Source organism: Capra hircus, chromosome 4, assembly GCF_001704415.2.
Source record: "Capra hircus breed San Clemente chromosome 4, ASM170441v1, whole genome shotgun sequence".
Lineage (NCBI taxonomy): Eukaryota > Metazoa > Chordata > Mammalia > Artiodactyla > Bovidae > Capra > Capra hircus.
In genome coordinates, this window is record NC_030811.1 from 71627753 (window position 1) to 71655096 (window position 27344).

The 27344-nt window shown below is 38.3% G+C and overlaps 1 protein-coding gene across 2 annotated transcripts in view; it reads right to left on the reverse strand.

The window, feature by feature from the left end:
• The window catches only part of BCAP29 (B-cell receptor associated protein 29), a 47927-nt gene continuing 22870 nt past the window's right edge, over window positions 2288–27344 (reverse strand). Inside the window, exons 7-8 of one of the 2 annotated variants that reach the window (XM_018047226.1) lie at window positions 9144–9244; window positions 2288–3035 (exon numbers count right to left, since the gene is read on the reverse strand). In XM_018047226.1, coding sequence (XP_017902715.1) covers window positions 3003–3035; window positions 9144–9244 — 134 coding nt within the window. In that variant the 3' untranslated portion in view covers window positions 2288–3002. The remainder of the gene's footprint in view (window positions 3036–9143; window positions 9245–27344) is intronic. The other variant, XM_018047225.1, reaches the window with a different exon arrangement.

Sequence of the window (27344 nt, forward strand, 5' to 3'; positions counted from 1 at the left end):
TCCCATCTACATATCACCAGAGCTGAACTATTAAATAATAAAATGCGTAAATTGTTATTGTTTAGTCACCAGGCCATGTGCGATTGACTCTTCTGTGACCCCATGGCCTGTAGCTTACCAGGATCCTCTGTCCATGGATTTTCCAGGCAAGAATACTGCGGTGGGTTGTCATTTCCTTCTCCAGGGGATCTTCCCGGCCATGAAGATGTCTCCTGCCCATGTCTCAGCCCAAGTCTCCTGCATTACAGGTGGATTCTTTACCACTGAGCCACTTGGGAAGCCCCAGTTAACTGATTTAAGGAATGCTAAAACAAAGCAAACTGAATTCTCATTAGTGGGGGTCAAGAACTCTAGGAAGGGTACACTGAAGAATAAAAGAAATTCAAAAGGGCTTCATGGACTTCAGATAACTCATTCTAGACATGAGCAAGGCATAAAAAGCCCGCTGTATTTATACATTGCATCATGGGTCCTCAAACACATGGCGCCACATATGTTGGTTGGACCACGCATGGCCATTCAGCTCTGGTGGTATGTAGATGCGAGGGACAGAGAAGGCAATGAACCGGATGGGAATGCAGAACCAGACCAAGCCACAGAGGTGGTGCAGGATAATGGGAGCAGGTGCATCCAGGAGGCTATAGCTGTGTGGTCTGAGGAGGCAATGCTCTCGGCAGAGCCCCACCGGGATTGCAGTGTGGGAGTTTACAGATCCAGGCAGGTTGGTGGCATCAAGACAGCACGATAGGAAGCAGTTAAATTCCAGGCTCTAGATGGGAGTTCCTAGTAACCTACTTACCAGGACAGGGGCCCAATATAGAGTCAGACAAGCAATGGAGATGACTAATGCCAAATTCTAGATGCTCAGCTAGAACTTTTTTCTCTTTTTGGCCACACTGTGTGGCATGTGGGAATTAGTTCCCCAATCAGGGCTCAAACCCATGCTCTTTGTATTGGAAGTGCAGTCTTAACCACTGGACCATCAGGGAAGTCCCTCAGCTAGAGCTTCTTAAGTGTGACTTTCTATAACCTGAAGTTCAAGATACATTTGCAAGTAGGGAGAGAATCTGACAAAACTCGTAACTGATAGAAAAGGGCAAGTGTAACCCTTCTGTCTGAACCTATAATACAGCCTAAGATAAAGGAAGTCATTACTGACAGGAGGAACTTGCAATTCAACTAGGTCTGTGTTTATTTATAATAGGATTTGCTAAACACCCTCACTGAGGCCTTCAGCGTGGTGTAAAACAGATACACTTGGGAGCCAGACTCCACGATCCAAACCTTGGTTAGTACATGGCAGTATTTTATTTAGCAAATTATAGCTAATTTGTGTATAAAAACTGGAGTAATACCTGGGGAACCAGGACACCTAAATTCTAGACTCAAATCCTAGCCCTGGATCTAACTACTCCTGTTAACTTGGGAAAACTGCGTACACTTTTGAGGACTGTTTGCAGACCTGTACGACTGAGATGAGGACTGACTACCTGACTGGATAAAGTGCTTTCTGGGAATCTTTCGAACCCTTATGCTCTTCAAAGAGCACCTGGTCTTTCCCCTTGCTGTACAGTCTGCACAAGTTTTGGGAATCACTGTGTTACCTCAATTTATATATTAATCCCGACCTAAATGTTATGATTCCCATTTCAGAGATGAGGAAATGGAAATCTAGCAAGTTTGATTTATCTGTGCTAAATTAGTGGTGAGAATAGGATTATTATTTGGTTCTGTCAGTTCTAAAGTGGTGTAATTTCTGTTTTTCTGTATGCTATTCTGTCATTAGACTTGACTTGCTGACCAGGCCAGGATCATAAATACTCAGAATCTGTATCTCACTCTGGTAGGCTGGCACTTTGATATTTTTAAGTTGCTACTTGTTCAGTTCTCTCCTCTTGTCAGCATTCCCTTGCCTTGTTATTTATGGTTCTGTCAGCCCATATGGCCTAACTCCCATTTCTTACTCTGTTAAATGTCTCCTACATGTCTGTTTTCTAGCAGTGACTCCTTTTATCCGAAATAAAATTCTTATGTACTTGCTCATTTCTCATGTACTTGCCACGTTACAATGAAAAAAATTAATTATGCATGAAGTTGGTGCTAAAATGATCATAATAAAGGATAAAACAAACATCAGGGAAGTAAGACTCCAGTAATTATTTTCCATTTTCTTTTATATATAGGTCTTTAAGAAACAAGGAAGATAGCTTTCAAGTCTAAACACTGGAGCGACCTAAATCACATTAATATAACAATCATCCTCTCCTAAAGGAAACTAAATGAATGTATGAATGGAAAATAGTATTTAATATGTAGCTTTCAGAATATAGAAACATCTCAGAGAAATTGTGACATCAGTGTATGTATATATGAGGTAATATCTGTATAATTAGCAACTCTCACAGCAATGGGAAACATTACTTTTTGGATACATTATACATAAACTTTCTATCTCAAGAACTCCACATTGTTGTAAAATTATTTCAGTTCAGTGCTATGGCAGTTATACAAATAGATGTAAACTCCATTCCCAGATGAACATTAAAAAAGCAGAACGCCTACTAATTATGTGTTATTAACACAAATGTCAACAAAAATAGTTTAACAGGTGCAGAATCACAATACTGAAAATATAATTATCAATACAGCTGTCTTAAGAGAGTTAACTAGTACCATCAGGCTTAAAAAGAAGCACTTAAGGTCACTGTTTTCATGTTTCACTCTTTCAGTCACCACACACCAGTGTTACTATCAGCATCTAAATAAAGTGTTTAAAATGCTTATATTTTATTTAAGAGCTGGAATACAGGCTTTACAATATATCTGAAACATCATCAATACTGTGATAGTGCCATTACGATAAGTCCATGTGTGTGGCATTAAAAAAATAATGGCTGGTCATAGCAGGTGTTTATGAACTGAATTTTAAGTTTTCTAGAGGCTAACATGATAACAAATTTTTCTTCTTGACATGGTATATTCACAATCTTCTTTCATAAAGTTCACAGGCATTTCTTGTCTTTCCCTGCACGATCCTGTAAGAAAAAAACATGACTTGGGTAGTTAGAGAAACAGATTCATAAATATGACAAGGACTTTTAAAAAACATTCTTTCAGTTCTGGTTTCCTCGGTGTGTATGCCCAGCAGTGGCATTGCTGGGTCGTATGGCATGGAAGCAACCGAGATGTCCATCGGCAGATGGATGGATAGGAAAGTTGTGGTACACATACACAGGAATATTACTCAGGTATAAAAAGGGATGCATTTGAGTCAGTTCTAAAGAGGTGGATGAAACTGGAGCCTATTACACAGAGCGAAGTAAGTCAAAAAGAAAAACACTAATACAGTATATTAATGTAAATATACGGAATTTAGAAAGATGGTAATGATGACCTTATATGCAAGACAGCAGAAGAGACACAGATGTAAAGAACAAACTTTTGGACTCTGCGAAAAGGTGAGGATGGAATGATTTGAAAGAACAGCATTGTATGTATGTTACCATATGTGAAATACATGACCAGTCCAAGTTTGATGCATGAAGCAGGGCACTCAAAGCTGGTGCACTGGGACAACCCAGAGGGATGGGATCGGGAGGGAGGTGGGAGGGGGGTTCAGGATGGGGGACACACGTACACCCATGGCTGATTCATGTCAATGTATGGCAAAAACCACCACAATATTGTAAAATAACTAACCCCCAATTAAAATAAATTTAAAAAATAAAATCATTCTCTTTTCTGTGTATAGTTATTAATTACAAGGATAATCAAATGAAAATACAAAGTCTCATATTTTAAAAAACTACAAAATGTGTAGTTTTACTTGAAAAAGTGTTTAAAAGGAAAAGAAATAAAACTTTTGTTAAATTAATCTTTTCCCTTGCTTTAATCTATTTTGCTTTCATTTCACAGGTTATACAAGGAAAACAAAATTTCTGAAATTCCCCTCTTGCAAACCTATTTAAGATTTTTGGCAAAGAAAGAATGAAGGAAACAAAAAAATCCATATGGGTGGCTTTTTTGTTATTGTTCTTCTGACATTTGCCAATAGAACTGGCTTCTCAAATTATACTCTTTGCTGATCATAAGACAACTTTAATACATCATTTAAAACTGGAGAAAATGGGATATAAATTAACTGTAAGAGATCATTTTATTGAGAAAAATAAAACAAACAATGGAGTTGTGTGGTTATTGCTGCAACAGAGAAGCTATCAAGCTCTCTTTTGGGCTGAGCATTCTTACTTTCATCTGGGCAACTTCAGTAACATTAACTTAAAGCAACTGAGTCAGAGGACAGCATTAGAGGAGGCATCTGAACAACAAGGTATAGCTCTTATGTGTTCACATATATCTTACCACTTTTGATAAAAATCATAGCTTTAATGGAGCTGCTACCCTGACGAGTCCCTTAAGAGAAGGGTGATTTTCCAAAATGAAACTTTAAAAGTGGCTAGTGTTGACAAGTCTGTGCTGTCAACCTGAGTACGCTCTGTGCTTTTTTTTTGTTTTCTAGAAGATAGCCAGGGCAAACAAGGAAAAGCAAAGACTACATGTTTTGAAGGTTCTGTTTTCTAACATTTATTTAGTGCCTATAACAGGGAGGGGATCAGATGGGGAAATCGAAAGAGGTTTAAAAGATATAAAGTGACATTTGTTTAAACAAAGAAACAGGTTTCCCTTCTTTCATCTGTTTCCTTAATATTTTAACAGTTCTTTATGTCATGATTTATTTTATCTAAAGTAAATAAAGTATACAAAACTAAAAAGTTTAGTTTTCCTAAGAAACTTTATGATGTAATTCAATTATTGAAGTTGGTCTGACATCAGAAGTAAAACTCTTGAAGGACAATTTGGCACAGCTTTTTACTGTGGCTAGTCTAGAGCAATCTTTGGCTTCTCAAGTGGGTTCAGAAGACGAATATAAAAATGGTTCTGGCAAAGAAAGAATGAAGGGAACCCATGTAGAAAGAATGAAAAACCCATGTAGGTGGCCTTTTTTTTGTTCTTCTGATATTAGCCAATAGAACTGGCTTCTCAGTTCTGGCTTATACTGGCTTATACCCTTTGCTGATCATAAGATGACTATAATACATCATTTAAACTGCAGGAAAATGGGATAGACATTAACCATAAGAGATCATTTTCTGCACTAAGAAAAAAATATCACCAACAACAGAGTTGTGTGGCTGCACTGAGGAAACTATCAAGCTCTCTTTTGTACTGAGCATTCATGCTTTCAAAACAACTTCAGCAACATTAACTTCAGGACAAGTCAGAAGACAGCATTAGAGGAGGTATCTGAATAACAAGGTTTCCTTTGTGTTTTTACACGTATCTTATTTTAGAAAAAAACACAGCTTTAATGGAGCTGCTACTCTGACAAGTCCCTTAAGCGAAGGATGATTTTCCAAATGAAATTTTAAAAGTGGCTAGTGCTGACAGGTCTGTGCTGCCAATGACCCTGTATGTTCTGTGTTTTCTTTTCCAGAAGAGTGTCAGAGCAAACAAGGGATGGCAAAGACTATTAATACATATTTCCAAGGGACTGTTTTCTATTTTTTTAAATGTAGTGCCTATAACAGGGATAGCTCAGTGGTAAAGAATCCACTTCCAATGCAGGAGACATGGGTTTAATCCCTGGGTTGGGGAGATCCCCTGAAGAAGGAAATGGCAACCCACTCCAGTATTCTTGCCTGGGAAATCCTATGGACAGAGGAACCTGGCAGGCTACAGTCCATGGGATTGCAAGAGCTGGTCACGACTTAGCGACTAAACCACCATTACCACCATAACAGGGAGCGGATTGGATGGGGAAATTCAAAGGGATTTAAAAGATGTAAAGTGGGATTTGTCTACAATAGAGAAACCAGTTTTCCCCTCTCTCATCATTAATATTTTAGCAGTCCTTTATTTTAAAATTATTTTATTTAAAATAAATCAAGTATATAAAACTGAAAAGTTGTTTCCCAATGAACTTTATGATGTAATTCAATTATTGAGGTTGGTCTGACAACAGAAGTAAAATTCATGAAGGACAATTTGGCACAGCTTTTTACTGTGGCTGGTCTAGAGCAATCTTTTGCTTCTCAAGTGGGTTCAGAAAGTGAATATCAAAGTGTAAGAGTGACTTTTAAGAAAATAGTTCTCATATAATGACACCTAAATCTCAGAGTATTATTCAGGCTCTCATATTGGATAATGAGGGGTTAAGTATAGGTGAATGGGAAAAAAATGTGTCCAATTAAGAAATAACTTCCCTACAGCAGTAGATATAATGGTCATCTGAGTTAAATTCACCCAACCAGTCCATTTTAGTTTGTTGATTCCAAAAGCCACCACAGTCAAGAAAAGAGTCTGAAATGCAGTACTTGGATGCAATCTCAAAAAGAACAGAACGATCTCTGTTTGTATCCAAGGCAAACCACTCAATATCACAGTAATCCAAGTCTATGCCCTGACCAGTAATGCTGAAGAAGCTGAAGTTGAACGGTTCTATGAAGATCTACAAGACCTTCTGGAACTAATACCAAAAAAGGATGCCCTTTTCATTATAGGGGACTGGAATGCAAAAGTAGGAAGTTAAGAGATACCTAGAGTAACAGGCAAATTTGGCCTTGGAGTACAAAATGAAGCAGGTCAAGGTCTAACAGAGTTTTGCCAAGAGAACGCACTGGTCATAGCAAACACCCTCTTCCAACAACACAAGAGAAGACTCTACACATGGACATCACCAGATGGTCAACACCGAAATCAGATTGATTATACTCTTTGCAGCCAAAGATGGAGAAGCTCTATAAGTCAGCAAAAACAAGACCGGGAGCTGACTGTGGCTCAGATCACGAACTTCTTATTGCCAAATTCAGACTGAAATTGAAGAAAGTAGGGAAAACCAATAGACCATTCAGGTATGACCTAAATCAAATCCCTTATGATTATTTAGTGGAAGTAACAAATAGAATCATGGAATTAGATCTGATAAGACAGTTTCTGAAGAACTATGGATGGAAGTTCATAACTCAGAGGCTGTGATCGAAACCATCCCCAAGAAAAAGAAATGCAATGGTTGTCTGAGGAGGCCTTACAAATAGCTGAGAAAAGAAAAGATGTGAAAGGTGAAGGAGAAAAGGAAAGATATAAGCATCTAAATGCAGAGTTCCAAAGATAGCAAGGAGACATAAGAAAGCCTTCCTCAGTGATCAGTGCAAAGAAATAGAGGAAAACAATAGAATGGGAAAGACTAGAGATCTCTTCAAGAAAATTAGAGATACCAAGGGAACATTTCATGCAAAGATGGGCTCAATAAAGGACAGAAATGGTATGTACCTAACAGAAGCAGAAGATATTAAGAAGAGGTGGCAAGAATACACAGAAGAATTGTACAAAAAAGAGCTTCATGACCCAGATAATCATGATGGGTTGAGTGATTCTCAGTAACATACATTTTTTAGGGATTAAGAGAATCATTGGCTGCTGCCACAATGGGATATTCAGCAATGAAGGAGTCTTCCTGCTGCTTCTCCATCTAGGGATCTAAATGTTTCTGACACCTAGGCAGAGTCCACTGGTGTAAGGTACTCATCCTTATTGCCTATACTCTGACCTCACACATGGGAAAGTGAAAAAGCTCTTTTTCCAGGCGAGAGGCTTCTAAAGTGTTTCTCCACTTTCCATGGAGGATCTTGAAGGATGCAAAGGAATAATTCTCATCTCATCATGCCATGATGAAGCCAACAATTTCAGGACCTCTGTTTTAGAGATGGGGAAAGGGTGGTCTTGCTGAAAATCTAACTGGTTTCTCCAAACCCTGTGAACTGAGCTTTGGGTGTCCTGGGTCTGGAGCACATAAGGTGTCTATCTGTCTCTGGCTGTCCTATTGTCAAAGTAGGTTAGTTAAACATGCAACTCGGCTGGGAATAACAGATTGCCAATGTGCTTTGGACCTTCTCTTGACTGGCTCTAATCAAGACCAGAGTGCCTGGATAAGAGTAATTCATTATTTCAAGAAAATTTCTACAGAGGAATTAATACCGATAATGGTGATAATTATGGTAAAAGCTCTCATTCCTTGGGTGTTTACTGGCCAGGTACAATGCTAAGTGGCCTACACATTTTCCTTAATCCTCCCAACAAGCTGGTGAGCCAGGTGCTATTATTGTTCTGATTCTACAGATGAAGAGAAGTGAGCCCCAGAAGGGTGACATAAACTGCCTGGGATCACAAAGCTAGCATGAGAGTTATTCCAGTTGTCCGACTCCCAGGCCTATGAGTAGAATGCTTGCTTGTCTTGTACCAGGCACGTTGCTAGACCTTGAAGATACAGTGACCACTGACAAGCAGGGAAATGAGTCTTGGGACTAAGGTTTCTTGTACAGTGAAATAAGTGTAGAGCTGTAATTGCTAAAAACCCTCGACTGAAGCCCACAAATGCTACCAAATTCTAAGGAAAAGACCAACCTGAAAGCAGAAGAGCAGAGACAGTCCATTTTGGGAGAAACTAGGAAAGCCAGGGTTGCCTCTGGAATGGGTGGGCTGGCAAATCAATTCAGGTTATGACCTGGTAGCCCCAGAGGGAAGGAAGACAAGCCCATTCCATGGGAGAAGGTAGGGAACTGGCTCTTGCTGAAGTGAAGGGGAAGAGAAAGAAAATCATGGCCCCAACTTTGTGACTTCAATGACAAAACGGTTTTCCCTATTTCCATCTTTCAACTCAACTCTGGAGGAAAAACATATATTTGAATGCTTCAGGGTTTGTCCTAAGATGTTTAAAACATCAGGACAGAAAAGTAGTGTGATGTAGGTCTTCGATTTTTGGTTGTATTTTGACATGCATATGGCAAACATGCCAAATGTCAAAACTAAATTATTTCAGGACCAGCCTTTTTTTCAATGTTGCTCAATTCTTTTGCTTAAAACATCACCACAACAAGAGTGCTGTAAGTTAGCATGCTGTAAATCTCTATGTCATGATTATCTTGCATACTGATGTCCCAGTCTTAAGCCTCCAAGTAAAAATTGGCTTAATCATTTAGCAAAGTCAGAATTAAAAACACCTTGACTTGGGAAGGTGAACAGCCCAAATAACTGACTTAAGTAATTATTTTTTTAAAGCTGAGGCTCATAAAGTGGATGTCACCTACCTGAAGTCCTGAGTGTTCTCTCAGGAGCCGGTCATACTCTTTTGAAAGTCTCTCTGATTGCATCTTCATTAGCATCACGTCATTTTGTGCCTTAGAAAGGGCTAGAGAACATTGAATAGAATTAAAAAATCTTGAATTTGAAATTATTTCAAATTTATGGGAAAGTTGCAAAGAGAACCCCTTTGTAGCCTTTGATATTGTGTTCTTTCTGTACAAACACAATTATTTTCTTGAACCATCTGAGATCAAATTACAGACTTCATGCCCTTTTACCCTTAGGAAATCACTGTGTATTTCCTAAGAACAAAGATATTCATAGTATAGTTACAAATTTAGGAAATTTAACATCAATATAATACTTTTTATCTGATCTACCATCCATTTCCAATCTTTGCAACTGTACCACTTATGTCCTTTTTATCATTTTTTTCAGTTCTAGTCCAGATATCTAGTCCTATATTTAAGATCAGCATTAAGATGTCATATCTCTTTAATTTCCACTAATCTGGGATAATTCATTAGCTTTCCCCCTTGCCTTCTTCTCCCTACTCGTCAATGACACTGATATTTTTAAGAACAGAGCCCCCTCTTTTTAATAGAATGTTTTCCATTTTGACTTTGCCTGATGTTCTCTGATTAAATTCAGATTATACCTCCCTCTTACATGCAAATATGACATAATGTTGAATATACATTGATGTTGAGTGTATCTCAAGGTTATCACACCCAGAGGCCCATCTCTCTGTTTTTTCCATTTTTATAGTTATTTTCCTTCTGTAACTAAGAAGTGGTGAGACAATTAAGGCTATGAAATGACACCACCTTATGGCAGAAAGCGAAGAGAAACATAAGAGCCTCTTGATGGAGGTGAAAGAGGAATGAAAAAGCTGGCTTAAAACTCAACATTCAAAAAACTAAGATCATGGCATCCGGTCCCATCACTTCATGGCAAATAGACGGGGAAAAAAATGGAAACAGTGACAGACTTTATTTTCTTGGGCTCCAAAATCACTCCAATCTGTGAATGCAGCCATGAAATTAAAAAATGCTTGCTCCTTGGAAGAAAAGCTATGACAAACTTAGTGTATTAAAAAGCAGAGACATCACTTTCCTGATAAAGGTCCGTATAGTCAAAGCTATGGTTTTTCCAACAGTCATGTATGGATGTGAGAGCTGGACCAGAAAGAAGACTGAGTGCTGAAGAACTGATGCATTTGAACTGTGGTGCTGGAGAAGACTCTTGAGAGTCCCCTGGACAGCAAGGAGATGAAATTAGTCAATCCTAAAGGAAATCAACCCTGAATATTCATTGGAAGGACTGATGCTGAAGCTCTAATCCTCTGGCCAACTGACGCGAAGATCTGACTCACTGAAAGACTCTGATGCTGAGAAAGATTGAGGGCAGGAGAAGGGGGCGACAGAGGATGAAATGGTTGGATGGCATCATAGACTCAATGGAAATAAGTTTGAGCAAATTCCAGAAGACAATGAAGGACAGGGGAGCCTGGTGTGCTGCAGTCCATGGGGTTGGGACATGACTGAGTGACTGAACAACAAAACATCCTGTTTCTTGTCAAAACTTCAAGCTTATATTCAGCATCTACAGATCATTCTTTCCCAAAACCTATCTTTGTTATGATGATTGCAAACTAGTGATTTTCCAACTTTACCATTCAATCCAAATTTATCAGTCAGCACTGTAGTATAAAGTCTTCCTTTCTTTCATATCCATTCATCTACCATCAGTATGAACTAGAAATAGATTCCTATTTTTAAAAATGATTTATAACTCATTAATATACTTAATTTCCCCCAGGTCTGGCCAGGGGGAACCCCTTTCAGGCTGGCATTTATGTCCCTTGACTATGCCCCCAACAGTTTCTGGCACAAGATGTTCCAGATTTACCCTAACCTTTCCCAGGTTCAGCCTGGACTCAAGCATTACCAAATAGAACTTATCAGAAGGGTCTGCTTTTGAAAAAACTGAGGGTGGAAAAAATATTTTATCATTTTTACTAAGAGATGGGTGACCCTATTTCCTTAAGAATGATCACTTTCTTATACAAAGTAGAAAAATATGGGGTGTATAAGTGGCGTTTAAAGACATTACTTCAACATTTAAGTCAACACTTTGTGCAGAAGCCAGTGAGCAAATGTGCAGAAGGGAAGAGTTGTGTAAGATGGACTGGAGAAATTCTGGGAATCCTGAACTAGCTCTACATACAATTCTGCACATGCAGCCTTCAGAAGTTCTGTATTTGTAAATCTTTGAGGGTAGGATTTGAGGAAAGAAAGTGAGATTTATAAAACTTAAGTCACTTTTTTTTGCAAAATGAAATTAAATTTTAGGTTCTCTTTATAAACAGTTTGATGGTCTTCCCTCCTAAGAAGCCATCATATGGGTATTTTTATATATAAATGCGTAAGTCACTATCAACTGAAGTGTCTTTTGTATCAATACTTTCTTGACTATTTTGTCTAATTAAACTCTGCATTGTTCTACATCTGTGCTGTCCAATAGGTAGCCACTAGCTTTATATGGCTATCGAGCACTTTATTTAAAAAATTTTGTAACTGGAATATAACTGCTTCACAATGTTGTGTTACTTTCTGCTGTACAACACTGTATGAACTGGTTATATGTATACGCATGCTCCTTCCCTCGTGAGCCTCCCTCTTACCCCCTCCATCCTACTTCTCTAGGTCATCACAGAGCACTGGGCTGAGTTCCCTGTGCAACACTTTAAATATGGCAAGTGCAACAGAAGAACTGGGTTTTAAATTAAATTTAAATTAAATTCTGATTTAAATAGCCATACATAGCTAATGGCTAGTGATATTAGACAGCTCAGCTTTATAGTTTCCTCACATTACTTCTATAGATCCATAAATCTAAATTCGGTATTAAAAACTGAATTTGACAACTTTAATGTGTCACTTAGTAAAGAAAGGCATGGGTTGGATGTGGAAGAGAGGTTTCTGGTAGTTAGATTTCATAAGGACCCATAGCCACAACATAAAGATAATGCATTAGTTTTCAACTTGGGTATAAGGCATTTCCTAGAATATACTCATGGAGAAGGCGATGGCACCCCATTCCAGTACTCTTGCCTTGAAAATCCCATGGATGGAGGAGCCTGGTGGGCTGCAGTCCATGGGGTGGCTAACAGTTGGACACAACTGAGCGACTTCACTTTCACTTTTCACTTTCATGCATTGGAGAAGGAAATGGCAACCCACTCCAGTGTTCTTGCCTGGAGAATCCCAGGGATGGAGGACCCTGGTGTGCTGCCGTCTATGGGGTTGCACAGAGTTGGACACGACTGAAGTGACTTAGCAGCAGCAGTAGCAGCAGAAGATACTCGAAAAAACAGAGCATGGTGTCATCTTCAGGACCTTCCTTACTAAAAATGTTTAAGAGTCTTGACTTGAGCATATAAAAAGCAAATATTCTACAACTTAGTAATATCTGAGTAGTCTGTAATAGTGGTTTAAAAAATGTTGATCAGGAGCTTGTATTGAACAGTTCTTAATGTTAAAAATGACTTATACTTACATTTCTGACATGAATAAATTAATTAGATTTAATAAATCATATATCAACTCATTAAAAATACTATTACAACTTTCTTATTAAAAGATACTATTTTCTTATGAATTGTTAGGAGAAAGAATGAGTCAGGTGACCCTACGAATCTGTCAGAAAAGCTAGAAACCATGTGTATAGCCTATTCAGAAGTTTCTTCTGATTATGAAGAAAGTACAAAGATATAACAAAACAAATGCAGGCAAATCCTGTTTTTCTAGCACTTATCAAGCCAAGGCATGACCTGTGTTTCTTATTTTATTTTGTATTTCAGTGGATATTAGTAAACCTAATGATTACTAGCTTACTGATTTACTCCAATTAGGAGAGGCTGTTACTGTCTAGGAGTCTTCTAGACTGTTTTCCAGTCCTTTCTTTACCTCTCATTTTATAAAAATGACAATATTCTGTTTTGGTTGTCTTCTACCCCCTTCTGGAACTGCCTTTATGACTAAGCGATTACATAAAGTTGTTATCTGACATTTGAATATGCTTCTTGTTTTATTTCAAACCATGTTATTTTGGAAACAGCATATATAGGGAAGACATCAGATAAGGAGGCTTGAGGTGATACATCTAAGTCACTATTTCAATTTTCCCATCTGCCAAAATGAACTATCACTTTCCAGTAGTGGTATGGAAATGTTGAGATATTTCATGAGATTACTGGACAGGTTCAGTTAGGCTCACTGGGAACTTTTAGAGGCACAAATCATTAATATAAAGAAAAACTCTAACTAATATTAGAGTGACATGTAGTAAGCCAAAATGTTTGTGTAAAACGACATGTAAGCAGGCCAAAAATATCTGTGGTTTTCCAAGTGCCAAACTTACATTTATTGAGCTATTTGCACAGTGGGAAGTTGGTGAGACCGATGCACTGTGTAAATGTACCACTATGATTTCTATCTGAGATAACAGACAGTATCAACTAAACTCTGCCAGGAACATAAAAAAACATTTTTAGACCCATTGGCAAGAAAGCTCAAGTTGGCTGTGGTATACGAGGTATAAGGACTGCACTAGAGGAAAACTAATTTGAAAAGTGTTCATACATCTGGTTCTATTTTTGAGAACTCGAGAGTGACATACCAGACTATTCAGTACACTTACTCCTTATATGTACTGTTCCTTTACAGGGATCATCACTGGACCGTTAATCTACAGTAATAATTTCAAAATTCTTGGAAAGGACACACAAACATCTGTTCAGTAAGGGATGTAAGTTGTGGTTTTAATTATATTATGCTTGTTTTTGTATGTGGCTATCTTGTCAGGTATATGCAGGTAAGGTCTGTTTTATTTATTACTTCAAACATCACCTACGTTCTTTTAACGCCACACCCATATGTCAATAAGGTGTGTTGGTTCTACTTCCTTTCTCTCTCTCCAATCTATCCACTTCACTCAGTCACTATCACCATTCTCTTCATCTCTACTGAAATGGATTCCTCACCTTGTTTCTTGGCCACTCTAGTTCACTGTCCACAGTGATGTCAAAGAGACTGCTCACTCCTATGCCTAAGAACCCCACAACAGTGCCCCTCAGATGTAACATGTAAACATGGCACACGAGACCCTTTATGATGGATCCGAGACCTACTTTTCAACTTGTATCACTGCCTCCATCTTATTTTACGGTCCAGTCACAGTGAGTTCCTTGCAGTATTTCAGAAAGTACTACTCTTTCAGTTACATGCTCCTCATTTTCTTAAAACATTCTTGCTCACTCTTTTAACCTCCTTGCCTGACTCATTCTCTCCTACTTCATCTGGCTAATTAATATTTATTCTTTAAAATGTCAAGAAATTATTCTTGATCTCTTCTGTTGGTTTCTATTTCACCTTGAGCTTAATTTTATTATATCACTTATGCTGAAGTGTAACTATATCCCTGGGCTTCCCTGGTGGCTCAGTGGTAAAGAATCTCCTTGCAATGCTGGAGATGTGGGTTTGATCCCTGGGTCAGGAAGAAACCCCTGGAGAAGGAAATGACAACCCATTCCAGTATTCTTGCCTAGAGAATCCCATAAACAGAGGAGCCTGGCGGGCTACAGTTCATGGGGTTGCAAAGAGTTGGACATGACTTAGCAACTCAACAACAACAGCAAACTATGTCCCCAGCAGATTGTGGACTACTGAAGAAACAAAGCTGGACTTTCCTGGTGGCCCAGTGGTTAAGAATCTGCCTGCGAATGTAGGGTATATGGGTTTGATCCCTGGTCCCAGGAAGATTCCACATGACGCAGAGCAACTGATAAGCCTGTGTGCTGCAACTACTGAGCTCATGTGCCACTCTTGAAGCCCCTGCACCCTAGAGTCCTTGTTCCACAACAAGAGAGCAGCCCCTGCTTGCCACAACTAGAGAAAGCCCGAGTGCAGCAACCAAGACCCTGGGGAGCCAACAATGTTTTTAAGAATTAAAATTTTAAAAAAATGAAGCTATGTCTTGTCTTTCCATTCTGAGCACCCAGCACTGTGCCTAGCGTTTGTTGGGTATTTAAAATATGTTCCTTGAAGGAATTAAAGAGCAGACAAATGAAAAGTCTAAGCTTTAAGCATGTGAAAAATCCACTTGTGTGTAATCAGTTCAGTTTTGAAAATATGATAAATGTCAGGTAAACAATGGAGGACCATTTTAATCACTTGATAGGAATCTTGGTTTCAACTAAACCCAATTATATCTTTAATGAAAAAAAATTCAGGCTAGCTGGAAATTCACAGAGCAAATGGACTACTCATGATATTTTGATAAGAATATAATTGTCGCAAATATCTCATGCTAATTTAGAATTAAAAACCAAAAGTAAATACTATCACAGAATTGAGTTAAAACAAAACCAGAAAATACTTATTTTAGTAATGGGGCAAGATATATACAAGAGAAGCCTGGAGTATCTCATAGAGTTAGAATGATGTACTCAAGAAAAAGATAAAACAACAACAACAAAAAAATCCACGATGATGAGGATACATCAAGGAGATACAGGAGTCAACTGAAGGAGTTCTCAATGACTAAAGCTGAAAAAAATGACCTGAGCAACAAAACAAGTAGTGTTAAATTATAATCTGAAGTATAAAGTGGATATCCATGAGTTTTTCTGATATAAATAATAGGGGTACGTAGACAAATCTGTGCAGAAGAGCTTCAATCATTTATTCAGATACTCTGTCCTCAAGGAGATAGGGTGTAACCCCCTACTACTTCTTAATCTTAGGCCACAAATAGTGACTTTCCTTCCAAAGACTACACTGTGGAAATAAGGGGTTACAAAAGTAACTTTTTTTGGTGAGGTAGTGTCAAATACTACCTCAACCAAAAAATCAAGGTCAACATCAATAGTGTAAATCATGTCGATAATATATTCTTAAAATCATGTAGTAAAAATGGCATTTTACCTCTGTGACTTTCCTCTCAAGTCCCATAACCCCAGTCTAATCATGAAAAATAGCAGATTCCAATTGAGAAACATTCTGCAAAAAGCCAGTACTTTTCAAAACTGTCACGGTCTTCAAAAATAAGTCTGAAAAACTACTGTAGCCAAGAAAAACCTAAGGAGATATGAAACTAAATGTAACATGGTATCCTGAATGAGATCCTAGAGTACAAAAAAGATCTCAGGTGAAAACTAAGGAAATCTGAATAAACTATGGAGTTTTTCAATAATAACATATCCATGTTGATTCATTAATTATATAAATATAACATATTAATGTAAGACATGAATATTAGGAGACACTGAGCATGGGGAATATGATAATTCTCTGTACCATACTGCCTGTTGCTGCTAACTCGCTTCAGTCGTGTCTGACTCTGTGTGACCCCATAGACGGCAGCCCACCAGGCTCCGCCATCCCTGGGATTCTCCAGGCAAGAACACTGGAGTGGGTTGCCATTTCCTTCTCCAACTATATTGCCTACTTTTGTATAAATCTCAATTATCCTGGTGGCTCAGATGGTAAAAGAATCTGCCTGCAATGCAGTAGACCCAGGTTCAATCCCTGGATGGGGAAGATCCCCTGGAGAAGGGCACGGCAAGCCACTCCAGTATTCTTGCCTGGAGAATCCCATGGACAGAGGAGCCTGGTGGGCACAAAGAGTCAGACATGACTGTAGCGACTTGGCACACAGCACACACATCCTAACATCAAGTTTAGTTTTAAAAAATTACAGTGGGAAAAAAGCCCACACAAAATACATATATATGGGACAAGATATAATAAAATTCATTGGGTTGTAAATAATATCTTAGTAAGAACCTATCTAATATGATTTTTTAACTTTAGTGTAAAATCTTCTGATGTTTTAAAATTATTATATATTTTAAAAACCCACCAAAGTGGTAATATTAAAAAAGTCACTGAGTGAGGAGTGAGGAAGGAGAGAAAAGCAAAAAATCTAGTAAAGCATGGACTTAATACATTTTAAGAATAACAAAAGTATAGGTTTCTTCATCTTCATGAGTAAGTCTTACATATAAACGGTTTAAGTTACTTAAGAGGAGGGTTGAGGGACAGTATGATTATAAACATCTTAAAGAGATTTAAAGTTGGGGTTTGTAAAAATAGTTTTTATGAAATCTACATTAGAGTCAGTATGCACAACAAATACAGAAGGGTGGTGAGAATTAAGCTCCTTAACAATGATGATAAACCTTTACTATTTACATCAAGAATATGAAGAAGGAAAGTTTCTTCCAGTCTCTAACTATTAAGAGTTCATGAAACCTAAGAGCCCCTCCAAAAATTCCTAGTCTTCACAACTAGAGAAGATGAAGCTGTTACACAGATGACACTGCCGTAAGGCAAGGGAGTCATCCATTCATCTATCCATTCATCAACATGGAATGCCTACTAGGCATCAGACTTTCTACTAAGTGAAAGGGTCTTTGTTCTCATAATACTCATTTTCTAGTCTGGGAGGAAGACACTCAGTAAAGAAGCCAACCAACCAACCAATAGTAAGTGATAAGTATCATGCAGAAAGTTTGAACAGAGTGCCAGGATGGAGTACATATAGCCACACAGAGATGGAGTACTCAGGGAAAGTTTCTCTGAAGTGGTGAAATTTAAGCTACCATCAGTTCTGTCTGCTAAGGGCACCTAGAAGCAATGACACCCCAGTAGCACACTGAGGGTCCAGATCTTTCTTTCTATATACCATTCTTCACTGTAAGGCTCACTAGAGAAATGGTTGGAGAAGGCAATGGCAACCCACTCCAGTACTCTTGCCTGGAGAATCCCATGGACAGAGGAGCCTGGTAGGCTGCAGTCCATGGAGTCGCTACGAGTCAGACACAACTGAGCAACTTTACTTTCACTTTTTACTTTCACCCACTGGAGAAGGAAATGGCAACCCACTCCAGTGTTCTTGCCTGGAGAATCCCAGGGATGGGGGAGCCTGGTGGGCTGCCATCTATGGGGTCGCACAGAATCAGACATGACTGAAGCGACTTAGCAGCAGCAGCAGCAGCAGCAGCAGAGAAATGGACGATTCAAAGGATGGAGGAGGAAAAGTACAAGATAAGCTTGGAATATCTAAAGTTACACCAGAATGGAAATGCTTACAGAATGGGGGCATGACAAAATGATAGGGAACCCAGCTTGAAAAGACTCCCATTGGCCAAATCTGAGATAATTGGAACACTAAAATAAAATCTACTGATGATATTAAATAGGCAAATCAATAAATAACTGTGGGAAAAATGAAAAAGCTCCTCCTTTAACAACAGAATGGCATTTAATAAATGGAGAATAAGGAAATTAGAAAATCACCATTTGGAAACTGTAAAAATAATAAGGAAAATATGAAGAGAGAAAAGGATAGGGCAAATATAAGACATTATCATTTGGGTAACTGAGTGAGGACTACAGGGCTTTTCTTGGTAGTATTTCTGTGTCTCTTCTTTGATTTGAATTTATCATGTCTGAATAAAAAGTTAAAAGGAAAAAAAAGTCTGCTATGAAGCAGAACAGAGAAATGGGGCAGTAAGTGAAGGAATATGAAACAAAAGGTTTTTAACTTTTATTTTTGGGGATAGGAGGTGAGGAAGTAATTGCAGGAAACAAGAGCCCTTGAGAAGGATAATGGGGTTGAGAGTCACAGCAGGAGAAGAGGGACTAAAACTTGTAACCCAATGACATTCAGAGTTTGGGTCCAGTTGGGGGAGGATGGTAGTTTTGGTGGTAAGAAGATGAATTTTTTTAAATTAATTCTCTGAGTTCAATGAAGTAGGATGGATTTAGAATTTAGAAGTGAGATGAAAAGATCTAAAACAGGTCTGGAGAGTGAAAAAGTGAAGAATTTAGAGAAGTGCAATAGGACTGTCACAGTGTTTAGGGACCATCTGAATGCAGTGACTGTATATTTAAAACAAGAAGTTGGTTCTTTCAGCCATGTTGAGATGCTTGTGTGCAGGTACAAAGTAGATGGATAAGTAGACTATCACCAAAGCTCAGACTTTGAGAGACACAAGGGAAATAGATGATGGGGGTTGGGGGCGGGGGGAGATGGGAGGAGAAAGGAGGTAAGTAGTTTGCAAGGGCCTAATTATGATGAACCTTGAAGTCTAAATTGGGTAAGGAGGGAAGAGAAAGCATCAGTACTTGGGGGTGAGATTTGTTAGTATCTGTTAGCAACCAGGCCTGGAATACTGTATGTGTGCTAGGGACAAAGAGTTGATTTAGATGTGGCCCTGCCCTCCCAGAGAAGGCAACGGCACCTCACTCCAGTACTCTTGCCTGGAAAATTACATGGACAGAGGAACCTGGCAGGCTTCAGTCCATGAGGTCGCGAAGAGTCAGACACGACTGAGCAACTTCACTTTCACTTTTCACTTTCGTGCACTGGAGAAGGAAATGGCAACCCACTCCAGTGTTCTTGCCTGGAGAATCCCAGGGATGGCAGAGCCTAGTGGGCTGCCATCTATGGGGTCGCACAGAGTCGGACACGACTGAAGCGACTTAGCAGCAGCAGCTGCCTTCCCAGCACTTACAATCTAGTAACAAAGATAAAAAATGAAAAATAATTTCTACAGAGTACACTACTAAATACATATCCACACAGAACTATGGAGGTCCAGAAGGAGGCCATTCAACCCAGCTTGAAAGGAGGCAGTTTCAGGGAGGCTTCTTAGAGGTGGTGACAGGGAAGCTGAAGGATGAGGGCAGTAGAGGCAGACAGACTTGCAGTCAAAAGGGTCAAAGGAGAAAAATGATGAAACACCACTGTTAGGACAACTACCTGCTCCCATATTTAATAGAGTTCAGTTCAGTTCAGTTCAGTTGCTCACTCATGTCCGACTCTTTGTGACCCCATGAACCGCAGCACGCCAGGCCCCCCTAAAATTAAGACTGGACAAGGGTGGGGCTGGCAAAACTGGAGATGACGCTGGGGGCAGATCACAGAAGACCATGTGTGCCTTCCTGAAGTGCTATTATAAGGGCAACAGGAACTAATACAGAGTTTTAAACACTGAAGACGCCAAATCAAATTGATGGTGTTGACACTCTAGTGGCAAAGTGAAGTTGCCAAACTAACAGGAGTGACATGCTTTAGAAGACTGCTTGCTTCGCACGAGAAGGAGTAAGATATTTTTTGGAATGGTAACAAAGGGGCAAAAATAATTATACTAAAGAGTAAACATTAATGAATAAAACAAAAAATAGCTCTATTTTTCATATGCAGAGAGAAAGGGGAAATGAATGATTTTGTGTGTGTTAGGTATTTTTCTACCTATTGTTAGGTATATGGTGCCTGCCCCTATCCTCTGGGGGACTATGAACATGAATGAGGTTTGTGGGTGAAATAAGCTATGATGATACTTATAAAGATTACTGGGACTCTGGACCAAGGAACCAATGAGCAGGCTTTATAATTTAATAAATAAAATCAGAGCTATGTTATGCTCTTGGCAATAGAAACAATAAATACATAAAGACTTCTTTCATGAATCTTAAGTTAGGTTGCTAAGAAATATATTTAAGAAAATTTTGGCTCTGTTGCTTATCAAAGAATAATTACAAATTATATAAATATGCTGGTTTTGCACTTGAAAATCCGGGTGTATGTTTTAGGCAAAGCACTGTGTAGGTATAGCTTATATATACTGCTTCGAAGAGTATGTTTTATAAAGCAATCTCATGTGAAAGCAGAAGCAACACGTGAAATCTCTGATTTACAAATCATCATGTATGCAGAACTGAAGGAATCAATTGACTCTGACTATAAAAAATATATATATAGTTTTACTATATATAAGCATACATAATTCCTTAAATTATCTGATCAACATTCATTCAATGAGTACTTAGGTGTATAGCAAATTTTATAATAATATATATTAGAGCAGAAATCAATCTCTTCAATATCATCTCATTTATACTGAAAAAGGTATTCTTCATTTAAAGACCCTTAACAGGAGTCAGTAAGGGCCAGATTGCAAACATTTTTAGCTTTCTAGGCCATGCAGCGTCTGCCCAGTTTGCTTAACTCCGCACCCAGAAAACATGTAAATGATTGAGCAGGGCTTTGTTCCAATAAAATTTAATTTCTAAAATCAAGGCAGCAAGCTGGAGTTGACCCATGGGCCACAGTTTGCTGATCCCTAAACTAAAACACACTTGTAAGTCTTATCAGATTCTCTTAGATTATCAATTTATGCAAAAGAACTATAAAATAAAGTAGCAGAACATGAGAGGAGAGGACTCAAATTACACTTGAAATTTTAAGAAACTGCCTAAGAAGTTCCCCATTTATCTATTTTTCTTATAGAAAGAACAAATACTATATAGATACAGGATGCTGCAATGAGATTTTGCTTTAGGAAGGAGAGGTTTTCTTCCTTTTTCAGCTCACTTTCCTGGCTGAATGCTTCCCATCCATTTTGAAAGTATCTTTAGAGCAGAGTTGTCCAGTTTAATTTCTGTACCGCATGCGGCAATTACACATAAACCTGAAACAAACTGATTCAATCAATATGTCTATCAACATATTCAGAGAATTATGCTTGATTACATTTTAATCATCTGAACATTCCATTATTTGGTATGCATTTAACACCCTCTACTCCAGTTTTTTTTTTTTTTTCAGTAAACTAACTCATATGTCACACAGAGGAAGGAATAATTTGTAGTCACTTCATGTATATATGTTGGATCCATTCATCAAGGTTATAAGCTCTCCAGGGAAAAGAATATTTTCTCTTGCTGTAATGCCCCTTTGTAGAGCTAATGAAAGCTTTTCTTCAGGTAGCATCACTTATGCTTGCTGGCTTCCCGGGTAGTTAAGCTGGTAAAGAATCCATCTGCAATGCAGGAGACCCCAGTTTGATTCCTCGGTCAGGAAGTTCCCCTGGAGAAGGGATAGGCTACTCACTCCAGTATTCTGGGGCTTCGCTGGTGGCTCAGATGGTAAAGAATCTGCCTACATTGTGGGAGACCTGGGTTTGATCCTTGGATTGGGAAAATCCCCTGGAGGAGGGCACCATTCCAGTATTCTTGCTTGGAGAATCCCCATGGACAGAGGAGCCTGGTGGGCCACAGTCCATGGGGCCACAAAGAGTCGAACGCGACTGAGTGATGAAGCACAGCACACATTGTCAATGCTATGAAGGTCTTCAGTCACTATTTTCCCTGGAGCTATTCCTCTTGGTCACTGTATAACAATTATATAGTTTATTTTACATGAAAAGGGCCTGCCAGCAGATAAGAAGCTCACAAAATGGAAAACATTACAACTAAATGGGAATGTGACAGGGAACCAAGCAGGAGAACATATCACTATGACATATTTGTTCCAGGAAATAGTCCACAGCAAGAAAGTCTCCTTCTTCTGGTTTGATAATAATGCTAACTGCATGTAGAGATAATATACACTAATCAATGGCAATATACCCTTTATTTAAAAATTAAAAAAACAACCTAAGAGTTAAAAGCTGACTAAAGGGATGGGTCATATATTTTATTTGATTTAAATAACTGATGTATTGTTAATAACATATAGTCTATTGCCATATCCATCAAATAATCTATGCTATTTTTTAAAAATATGGACTTTGCTTCAAAGGAAAAGAAGGAGATATTAAAGAAGCAGAAATTTCCAGATAAGTAAACAGAGGAGAAAATACATGTGTTTTCTTACTCAAAGCATAAAAACATTTGTTAAAAGGTCATAAAGCAAAAAACATAATATGACTAAACCTACAAAGTTTTTAAAAAGCACTGCAAAATTAAAAATAAGATGGTGGCTTTGATATAAGTGCAAGTTAAAGATAGTTGCGTTTACACCCACAAGAATTTGCAACTGTAAGATATGCTTAGTTTGGACTTTGAGAATTTATTTTTAGCTAGATAGATGGCTCAAACAGTTACTTTGCAAGAAACTAGAAACCCCACAGTTTTAAATCTGTCTTATTCTTGTTTAAGACTCAAGAGGCAGAAATACAGGGTTACTGATATACAGAATAGTAATTTTTCTGTAATTTTATCTTATCTCGATCTTCAGTTTCTCTTGTAAAGCACTTCAACTATTTTCACTCTCTGGTCCCCATGTTAGCTATGACTTGTGTATTACTGGCTTTAGAGGATGATGATTAAAAAAAAAACACAAAACTCAAACATGCTAAGGGTAGAGAAACTGGTCTGTAAAAGGAAATGCTAGAATGTTATTTCTTTTCAAGGTAAGCCATGGTGAAATGGAAGCATTTATCCAGAGTTGAGTAAACTAGTTGAGAGTTGAATAAAATAACTAGCTAATAAACTTGAAGTTTAAATAGGATTAGAAGATTCTGTTTCCTGATTCAAATCTAAGGTCCCCGTTATATGCTGCCAATACTTAGGTACATAGAATGGGGCCTTTACACTCAGTTTCTGTTCTACTTGTACAGACTTTGAGTAACGTTTAAAATTTGCTTTATCTCCAGCAATAGCACTCCTCTGAAGAAAACTAAAACACCAATTAGAGAACATAAGATACATGTACCTCACTGTAGCATTAGTTACAACAACAAAGATATGGAAACAACCTAATTACACATCAATAGATAAATGGGTAAAAAAAATGTGACACACACACACACGCACCCAAACATACACCACGGAATATTTGTTGTTGTTGTTTAGTTGCTAAGTTGTGTCTGACTCTGTGATACCATGAACTGTAGTCTGCCAGGTTCCTCTTTTAATGGGATTTCCCAGGCAAGAATACTATTATTACTCAGCTATAAAAAAGAATGAGATCTTGCCATGTGTTACAACATGGTTGGACCTAGAAGGTAGGCTAAGTGAGATAAGTCAGACAGAGAAAGACCAATACTGTATTATTTCACTTTTATGTGCAATAAAAAAGACAAACAAATGAACAAACATAACAAGATACGAAGTTATATATAGAGAATAAACAAGTGTTTGCCAGGGGTGGGGGTGGGGGAGGGGGAAGTTAAGGAGAAGAAAGAAACAGGTGAGGAGATTAAGAAGTACAAATTTCTAGACTTCCCAGGTGGTCTAGTGGTTAAGACTCAGCACTTCCACTGCAAGGGGCACAGGTCAGATCCCTGGTTGGGGAACTAAGATCCTGCATCCTACATTATAACAATAATAATAATAATAATGAGAAGCCTAGAAGAAACTTAAAAAAAAGGAAGTACAAATTTTCAGTTGCAAAATAAATGAGCCACAGGTATGAAATGTACAGTGTGGGGGATACAGTCAATAATTATGTGTTATCTTTGTATGGTGACATGGTAATAAGACTTACTGTGGTGATCAGTTTGAAATGTTTAAAACATCACATCACTATGTTGTGTTAAAGGAACTAGTATAGTGCTGTAAGTCAATTACACTTCAAAAACACACTCATAGAAAGAAAGCAGAGTGGAGGGAGGCGGAGTTAGAGGAAGGCAGTCAAAATGTGCCAACTTTCAGTTATAAGATAACTAAGCTCTAGGGATGTAATGTGGAGGAGGCAATGGCACCCCACTCCAGTACTCTTGCCTGGAAAATACCATGGACGGAGGAGCCTGATAGGCTGCAGTTCATGGGGTCGCTAAGAGTCAGACACGACTGAGTGACTTGACTTTCACTTTTCACTTTCATGCACTGGAGAAGGAAATGGCAACCCACTCCAGTGTTCTTGCCTGGAGAATCCCAGGGATGGGGGAGCCTGGTGGGCTGCCATTTGTGGGGTCGCACAGAGTCGGACATGACTGAAGCGACTTAGCAGCAGCAGCAGCAGCAGCAGCAGGGGTGTAATGTACAACATGATTAATACAATTAACACTGGTGTATTTTAGTTTTGAAAGTTGTTAAGAGAGAAAATCCTAAGAGTTCTCAACACAAGAAAAAAATTTTTTCTATTCTTTAATTTTGTAATGAGATGAAGGATGTTCACTAAACATTGTGATGATCATTTCATGATGCATGTATCGATAAATTAAATTATTAAACTGTACACCTTAAACTTGCATGATATGTGCTCAGTTGCTAAGTCGTGTCTGACTCTTTGTGATCTCATGGACTGTAATCTGCCAGGCTCCTCTGTTCATGGAATTTCCCAGGCAAGAATACTAGAGTAGCCTGCCATTTCCTACTCCAGGGGATCTTCCCGACCCAGGGATTGTACCGGGGTCTCCTGCATCTCTTGCACTGGTAGGTGATTCTTGACCACTGAGTCACCTGGGAATCCCACACCTTAAACTTATACAGCGCCATTTGTCAATTATATTTCAATAAAACTAGAAGAAAAATAAATAAAAATTTGCTTTATCCTCAATAGGTTGCTTTTTAAGGACAGTTATGCTCCATGTTAAATGATCTTACAATGAATAGGTTATTTGAATGGGTTTCCCTGGTAGCTCAGCTGGTAAAGAATCCACCTGCAATGCAAGAGACCCTGGTTCTATTCCTGGGTCAGGAAGATATGCTGGAGAAGGGATAGGCTACCCACTCCAGCATTCGTGGACTTCCCTGGTGGCTCAGCTAGTAAAGAATTCATCTGCAATGTGGCAGATTCTTACATTCAACCTTACAATGAATGTTATTTGAATAGTTCCCCCCAAAATTGCTGATGGAAAGAAAAAGAAAGGGAAGATCAAAGAAGAAAGAATAATGGCAGGGTCAAGGAATTTGTCTCAGTCACTTTTTTTTTTTTCTTTTCCCTTTATGTAGGAGACATACACTAGTACTCAACTTCTATTATTAGACTGCCAGCCCTGAGAACTTTCAATGTAGCATACGACGGATACTTCTGCTCCTAAAGGAATGAGGAAGAGACATTTTCATGTACAACTCAACCACACTTAAAATCATTGCCTGGATGCATGCAATGATTGAATGATACATATTTCCTCTAGTTTTAAGAATCAGTACTGAGAAGGTATTAAGAATAAATCCTGGGAAGCTCTCCTGGGAAGAATCTTTTGAAGTCAATCTCCTTGGATATCAGAAAGTTTTCTGCTACATACAAGGTCTATTTTTATTGTGAGGGCTTGTGAACTTTGTAAATTCTTCAGAGCTTAAGTTCTCATTTTTCATGGCAGTGCCCTTTCCCAATTACTCCACACACTGGGACATCAGAGCTACCATTAAACAGATCATTAAAAATGACAGATCAGGTCCTTACACCTGACTAAGTTAGTCTTGAGTGTAAATTGGATGCTTGGGGACATGCATGCTCTCCTTTGGCTCACTAGGGTCATATGACTGCACTGGAGCACAGGTCATTTACTAACTAACTGGTGAAAAATCTGAGTTGGTGTTTGAAAACTGATGGAGATTTTGGCACTGCTGATAGAGTGACTGCTCTTAATACTGCTTTCAGAATAATACTTTCCCAATTTGGATTGAATCAGTTTAAATAGACATTTGTATCTGTGCTTTACTTCCACTAATATATTTGGAGAAAATGTTTCACCAAGATTATAAAGAAACACTAAGGGTAAGACCATGCATAAGGACAATATTCTATTTACCTCTTTGAAAAAATATACCACACTGCCTTTCTACTCAATTTTTAAATATAAGAGAACTTTCTGAAACATTTCTTAAGCACCATCAGTCTTAATGCTCTCAGTTTTTAGAAATCTATGAATATTATTTGAATGGTACTATATACAAAGCATTGTGCTGCTGAACTCATCCATACCTTGAACTACTAATTTATTTCTTAGTTCTTGTCTTAATGAATTTGACTAGTATAGGTCAAGAGAACACAGCCAGGGTTATACCTCCATTAGAAATAGAACTTGGATCCTCTCAATGTCAGTACCAATGTTATCTAAAATAAACTGTGTTCATAAAATACTACACTCCTTGCAGAAACCAAACAGAACATACTCAAACAGGTAAAATCTGCTTTACCTCCACCTTGATTCACTTTGAAAGTAGTTCTGCAGTCTATACTTCAAATAGGAAAATTGCAATCACTTGTTATCCGATCATAAACAAAATGCCTACATTATAAAAGAGTTCATCTTCTCCAAACATCTGAATTGTCAAAGAAATATTGAGCTTCTTTATATCACTCAAAATAACACTGAGTTTAGGGTTATATATCTGACTTGTGAAGTTAAAACTCAAAATACATGAGTTGGATTTTTTAAAAAGCAAAGGGAGGAAAAA